This window comes from Notothenia rossii (assembly GCF_949606895.1).
Source record: "Notothenia rossii genome assembly, chromosome: 7".
Lineage (NCBI taxonomy): Eukaryota > Metazoa > Chordata > Actinopteri > Perciformes > Nototheniidae > Notothenia > Notothenia rossii.
The window spans coordinates 849,264-856,763 of NC_136905.1; the positions used below are offsets into that span (position 1 = coordinate 849,264).

General features: G+C 48.7%; 1 protein-coding gene across 1 annotated transcript in view; it reads left to right on the forward strand.

The window, feature by feature from the left end:
• Positions 1-7,500, forward strand: part of tg (thyroglobulin) — a gene marked incomplete at its 5' end in the record, with an annotated part of 34,909 nt that overhangs the window by 2,618 nt on the left and 24,791 nt on the right. The window contains 7 exon segments of the mRNA XM_079640869.1: positions 97-252; positions 669-837; positions 1,192-1,298; positions 1,455-1,598; positions 1,923-2,075; positions 5,587-6,032; positions 6,301-6,529. Of these exon segments, the coding sequence (XP_079496995.1) occupies positions 97-252; positions 669-837; positions 1,192-1,298; positions 1,455-1,598; positions 1,923-2,075; positions 5,587-6,032; positions 6,301-6,529 (1,404 nt within the window).

Genomic DNA, 7,500 nt, shown 5'->3' on the forward strand with positions numbered 1-7,500 from the left:
GGAGATTTTAACATGTTTAGTTTAGTATAAAGTAAAAAAAAAACATAAAATACCATTATTTCTGTTTGATTTAGTAACTTTGGTTAACCCCCGCAGGTCCGTCCCCCTGCAGGCAGCAGGCGGCGCTGCGCTGCTCCCCTGCTGGACTCTTTGAGGAGGTGCAGTGTGACGCCAGCAGGGGGCAGTGTTGGTGCGTGGACCAGGAGGGGGAGGAGCTCTATGGGACCAGAGAGGACGGGACCCCCCAGCGCTGTACGTACTAATGATACACATACTACACATACTACACGTACTACTGATGCTACACACACTACACATCCTACACATACTACTGATACTACACATACTACATATACTCCACATACTACACGTACTACTGATACCACACATACTACACGTACTACTGATGCTACACATACTACGCATACTACGCATACTACACATACTACACGTACTACTGATACGACACATACTACACGTACTACTGATACGACACATACTACACATACTACGCATACTACACATACTACACGTACTACTGATACTTGTACTGATTTATCTGTCTATTTATTTGTCTACAGAGGAACTACAGGTATGATTTTGACCTCAAACTGAAACTTTATTCCCCGTTGTTTCCTGCTGTGTTTCACCGTGACCTCTGACCTCAGGTCCCGGCAGCTGTGAGGTGAGGTCAAGACGTCTCCTGCACTCGACCCCTCCCTCCCCCCCTCCCTCAACCCCTCAGTGCGCCGCAGACGGCAGCTTCCTGCCCGTTCAGTGCAAACTCATCAACACCTCAGACAGCACCGAGCTGGACCTGCTGCTCACCTTCAACAGGTGTGTGTGTGTGTGTGTGTGTGTGTGTGTGTGTGTGTGTGTGTGTGTGTGTGTGTGTGTGTGTGTGTGTGTGTGTGTGTGTGTGTGTGTGTGTGTGTGTGTGTGTGTGTGTGTGTGTGTGTGTGTGTGTGTGTGTGTGTGTGTGTGTGTCTGTGTGTGTGTGTGTGTGTATGTATATTTTAATTGTTAAATTACATTTTAGTCTACGTCAACAACCTTGTTTGTTGATATCCACACAGTTAGTGTTCAGTGACGTTGATGTACTTTCCTAATATTGCCGTCCTGATTGTTTTGCTTACCAACACATTTGTTATTCCGTTATTGTTTACATAATCCATCCTGCTGTTGCTTCAGGTTCCCAGAAGCCTTCGACACGTTCACCAGCTTCAGGAAGGTTTTCCCCACAGTTTCCTCCTACTGTTTCTGTGCAGACAGCCGAGGCAGAGAGCTGGAAAACACAGGTACACACACACACACACACACACACACACACACACACACACACACACACACACACACACACACACACACACACACACACACACACACACACACACACACTCACACACACACACACACACACACACAGTGGTGCTGATGCATACTTCGTGTTTCAGGTGTGGAGCTGCTCCTGACGGAGGTTTATGACTCGGTGTTTTCCGGCCGGCGCTCCGGGCGCTCCTTCTCTCAGAGCAACATCTACAGGATCCTGCAGAGGAGGCTGCTGGGGGTCAGCCTGGCTCTCACCGGACACTTCAGATGTAAACTGATGCATTGCATTTATTATTATTATTATTATGAATTGTTACGAATGATTATCATTGTTATTATAATTTATTATTATAGGAATTATTATTAGATATTATTGTAAGCATTATGATGTATTTAATTTATGATTTATGATTATTTATTATTTATTATCATTATTAATATGTGTATTATTATTATCACTATGTATTATTATTATTAATTGTTATTATAATGTTTTGTATGATTATTATGATTAGTATGTATTATTAATATTTGTATTTGTATTATTATTATCATATTTAATATTTATGTATTGTTATTATCTCCCCCCTCAGGCCCCTCCCCCTGTGAGACGGAGCTCAGGGCAGCGATGGCCGCCTCCAGTGTTTACCTCCCGTCCTGTGAGGGGGGAGGAGCTTTCTCCTCCAGGCAGTGTGGGGGGGGGCAGTGCTGGTGCTCAGACCCCGAGGGGAGGGAGGTTCCCTGCAGTGAGTCAATAATGTCACTCTTTAATAATTATTATTCTTAGATGTTTACTCTGCAGTGAGTCAATAATCCATCCATCTTCTCCTGCTTATCCAAATCGGGTCGTGGAGGTAACAGTTCCAGCAGAGAGCCCCAAACTTCCCTTTCCCCACGCCCACATCAACCAGCTCTGACTGGGGGGTTCAAGGAGCTCCCAGGCCAGAGAAGAGATATAATCCCTCCACCTGGTCCTGGGTAGAGATATAATCCCTCCACCTGGTCCTGGGTAGAGATATAATCCCTCCACCTGGTCCTAGGTAGAGATATAATCCCTCCACCTGGTCCTGGGTAGAGGTATAATCCCTCCACCTGGTCCTGGGTAGAGATATAATCCCTCCACCTGGTCCTGGGTAGAGATATAATCCCTCCACCTGGTCCTGGGTAGAGATATAATCCCTCCACCTGGTCCTGGGTAGAGATATAATCCCTCCACCTGGTCCTGGGTAGAGATATAATCCCTCCAACTGGTCCTGGGTAGAGATATAATCCTTCCACCTGGTCCTGGGTAGAGATATAATCCCTCCACCTGGTCCTGGGTAGAGATATAATCCCTCCACCTGGTCCTGGGTAGAGATATAATCCCTCCACCTGGTCCTGGGTAGAGATATAATCCCTCCACCTGGTCCTGTGTAGAGATATAATCCCTCCACCTGGTCCTGGGTAGAGATATAATCCCTCCACCTGGTCCTGTGTAGAGATATAATCCCTCCACCTGGTCCTAGGTAGAGATATAATCCCTCCACCTGGTCCTGTGTAGAGATATAATCCCTCCACCTGGTCCTGTGTAGAGATATAATCCCTCCACCTGGTCCTAGGTAGAGATATAATCCCTCCACCTGGTCCTGTGTAGAGATATAATCCCTCCACCTGGTCCTGTGTAGAGATATAATCCCTCCACCTGGTCCTGGGTAGAGATATAATCCCTCCACCTGGTCCTAGGTAGAGATATAATCCCTCCACCTGGTCCTGGGTAGAGATATAATCCCTCCACCTGGTCCTGTGTAGAGATATAATCCCTCCACCTGGTCCTGGTTAGAGATATAATCCCTCCACCTGGTCCTGGTTAGAGATATAATCCCTCCACCTGGTCCTGGGTAGAGATATAATCCCTCCACCTGGTCCTGGGTAGAGCTATAATCCCTCCACCTGGTCCTGGGTAGAGATATAATCCCTCCACCTGGTCCTGTGTAGAGATATAATCCCTCCACCTGGTCCTGGGTAGAGGTATAATCCCTCCACCTGGTCCTGGGTAGAGATATAATCCCTCCACCTGGTCCTGGGTAGAGATATAAGAACTGTTCAGGAGTTCCTCAAAGTGTTCCTTCCAGCACCCTAACACTCCATCAGTTGAGGTCAATAGCGTCCCATCCTTACTGTACACAGCTTGGATGGTTACCTGCTTCCCCCTCCTGAGGTGTGGGACAGTTTTCCAGAACAACTTTAGTGCCGCCCGAAAGTCCTTCTCCATGGCTTCTCCGAACTTCTCCCACACCCGCTGCTTTGCCTCGGCCACGGCTGAGGCTGCTGTCCTTTGGGCCCGTCGGTACCTTGCAACTGCCTCGGGAGTCCCCCGGGATAAAATGTCCCTGAAGGCCTCCTTCTTCAGTTGGACGGCTTCCCTGACCACCGGTGTCCACCAGGTGATTTGAGGGTTACCGCCCCTTGAGGCACCTAAGACCTTGAGCTCCCCACCGCAGCTTTCGGCAATAGAGGCTTTGAACACCGCCCACTCTGGTTCAACGTCCCCAGCCTCCACAGGGATGCCTGAACAGCCCTGCCGGAGGTGTGAGTTGAAGGCCTCCTGAACTTGGGCCTCCTCCAGACGTTCCCAGTTCACCCGCACTACACGTTTGGGTTCACCAGGTCTATCCAGAGGCTTCCCCCGCCACTTGACCCAGCTCACCACCAGATGGTGATCAGTTCTCCGCCCCTCTCTTTACCCGAGTGTCCAAAACATACGGCCTCAGGTCCGATGATACGATAACAAAATCAATCATGGACCTTCTGCCTAGGTATCAAGTACACTTATGAGCATCCTTATGTTCCAATAAGATGTTTGTTATGGCCAATCCATGACTAGCACAGGAGTCCAGGAACAACCCACCACTCCGGTTCATATCAATAATATCACTCTTTCCTATTATTACTATTAGATGATTACTCTGAGGGAGGTTCCCTGCAGCGAGTCAATAACATCACTCTTTAATATCAGAGGAACAAAACTCATGTTTCCTGACTGTGTGATGACCACGTTCTAGTCTGCTCTCCTCTTGTCTCCCCCTCAGGTCCTCCCCCTCTGATTGTCTCTCTCTGGTCTCCCCCTCAGGTCCTCACCCTCTGATTGTCTCCCTCTTGTCTCCCCCTCAGGTCCTCCCCCTCTGATTGTCTCTCTCTTGTCTCCCCCTCAGATCCTCACCCTCTGATTGTCTCCCTCTTGTCTCCCCCTCAGGTCCTCCCCCTCTGATTGTCTCTCTCTTGTCTCCCCCTCAGGTCCTCCCCCTCTGGTTGTCTCCCTCTTGTCTCCCCCTCAGGTCCTCCCCCTCTGATTGTCTCTCTCTTGTCTCCCCCTCAGGTCCTCCCCCTCTGGTTGTCTCCCTCTTGTCTCCCCATCAGGTCCTCACCCTCTGATTGTCTCTCTCTTGTCTCTCCCTCAGGTCCTCCCACTCTGATTGTCTCCCTCTTGTCTCCCCTTCAGGTCCTCCCCCTCTGATTGTCTCTCTCTTGTCTCCCCCTCAGGTCCTCCCCCTCTGGTTGTCTCCCTCTTGTCTCCCCATCAGGTCCTCACCCTCTGATTGTCTCTCTCTTGTCTCTCCCTCAGGTCCTCCCACTCTGATTGTCTCCCTCTTGTCTCCCCCACAGGTCCTCCCCCTCTGGTTGTCTCTCTCTTGTCTCCCCCTCAGGTCCTCCCACTCTGATTGTCTCCCTCTTGTCTCCCCTTCAGGTCCTCCCCCTCTGGTTGTCTCTCTCTTGTCTCCCCCTCAGGTCCTCCCACTCTGATTGTCTCCCTCTTGTCTCCCCTTCAGATCCTCCCCCTCTGATTGTCTCCCTCTTGTCTCCCCTTCAGGTCCTCCCCCTCTGATTGTCTCTCTCTTGTCTCCCCCACAGGTCCTCCCCCTCTGATTGTCTCTCTCTTGTCTCCCCCTCAGGTCCTCCCCCTCTGATTGTCTCTCTCTTGTCTCCCCCTCAGGTCCTCCCCCTCTGATTGTCTCTCTCTTGTCTCCCCCTCAGGTCCTCCCCCTCTGATTGTCTCTCTCTTGTCTCCCCCTCAGATCCTCCCCCTCTGATTGTCTCTCTCTTGTCTCCCCCTCAGGTCCTCCCCCTCTGATTGTCTCTCTCTTGTCTCCCCCTCAGGTCCTCACCCTCTGATTGTCTCCCTCTTGTCTCCCCTTCAGGTCCTCCCCCTCTGATTGTCTCCCTCTTGTCTCCCCCTCAGGTCCTCCCCCTCTGATTGTCTCTCTCTTGTCTCCCCCTCAGGTCCTTCCCCCTCTGATTGTCTCTCTCAGCGTCGTCTGGTTTTCTCCCGTCTGTTCTCCGGTCCGGCCCCCCCCCACACGATGAGGCCTCCCCCACCCAGCTGCCTCCCCCTCCCCCCCCTCCAGACGGGGGGTGAGGACCCCTCCTCCCTCCTCTCTCTGATGGGGGAGGTTCTGCAGGGCGTCTTCCCCTCGGTGGGGGAGGCTCTGAGCGCTCTCTCCCTCTCCTCCCCCCCCCGCCTGCAGGAGACCCTGTTTGGAGGGAGGTTCCTGCAGAACATCAGTGGGGGCGTGGGGGTGGGAGGAGTGGTGGTGGGGGAGGGACTCTCCCCCCTGAACCGGGGGAGAGTCCAGACCGTCATCAGAGCTCTGAAGGACCCCAACTTCCTGTCCAACCTGCAGGAGGTCCTGAGGAGCAGCAGCCAATCAGAGGCCTCCCTGCAGCAGGTCAGACTGTTAGTTTCATGTGATTGTTTACCTGCTGCAGGTGATTGTTTACCTGTTGCAGATGTTTCATGTGATTGTTTACCTGCTGCATGTGATTGTTTACCTGCTGCATGTGATTGTTTACCTGCTGCAGATGTTTCATGTGATTGTTTACCTGTTGCATGTGATTGTTTACCTGCTGCAGGTGATTGTTTACCTGTTGCATGTGATTGTTTACCTGCTGCATGTGATTGTTTACCTGTTGCATGTGATTGTTTACCTGCTGCAGGTGATTGTTTACCTGTTGCATGTGATTGTTTACCTGCTGCATGTGATTGTTTACCTGCTGCATGTGATTGTTTACCTGCTGCAGGTGTTGTCTCCTGTGCTGCGCTCCTGCTCCAGAGGCTCGTCGGCCCTCTTCGTGCCGCGTTGCTCCCCAAGTGGAGACTTCCTGCCGCTGCAGTGTGGGGGGGGGAGAACCATCAGTGCCGGACCAGCAGGGGGCGCTGTCACCTGTGAGACTAAAAGAACACTAAAGAACATAGCTACAATAAAATGTCAAGTTAGGAAGAATTAGGAAACTACGACCAAAGAGCTGCAGAGTCAAAGTATTAAAACATCTTTAATGATATTCAGATATTATTATTATATACTTATTATTTTTTAAGTAAAGCAATATTTTTCTTTTTAATAATAATATCATTTTGTATCCCTTTTTTTTCTTATTACTTTTAAATATTTAGGGTTTTCTTTGACTAAGATAAAGCTAATATGCCAAAAGGTGAGTATAAATATATACACATCCCTCCGGCCCACGGACGGGACATTATGATAGTTACAGCCAAGAGACAAATACCGCTTTACATCAAGAAGCATACATTTATTAAATTAATATTAAAGATACAACTAGGAATTACACAATATACAAAATCCACATCCACAGACAGTTCAGCAGCCAGGTGAACGTATACAAGGAGGTGGAAAAAATTGCACAGCTATTTACTGTACATATACATATATATATATATATATACATATACATATATACATATATATATATATATATATATATATATATATATATATATATATATATATATATATATACATATATGTATATATATATATGTATATATATATGTATATGTATATTGCACATCAGTGGTATTGCAGCAGTGTTATAGTCTTATGTGTGTCAGGGGTCTAAAGGGACCGTGGTGGGGGTCTAAAGGGACCGTGGTGGGGGTCTAAAGGGACCGTGGTGGGGGTCTAAAGGGACTGTGGTGGGGGTCTAAAGGGACTGTGGTGGGGGTCTAAAGGGACTGTGCTAACTCGCCACATGTCACACACGTTCATGCAGCTATTGATACAAGTTTATGTTTCCATGTCTTCCCCTGAAAACCTCTCAAAGTACTAATAGTTCTTCTTTGTTTATTCTTTTGTACTATAAGTACTATTTTATTTATTGAAAATATATGTATTTCTA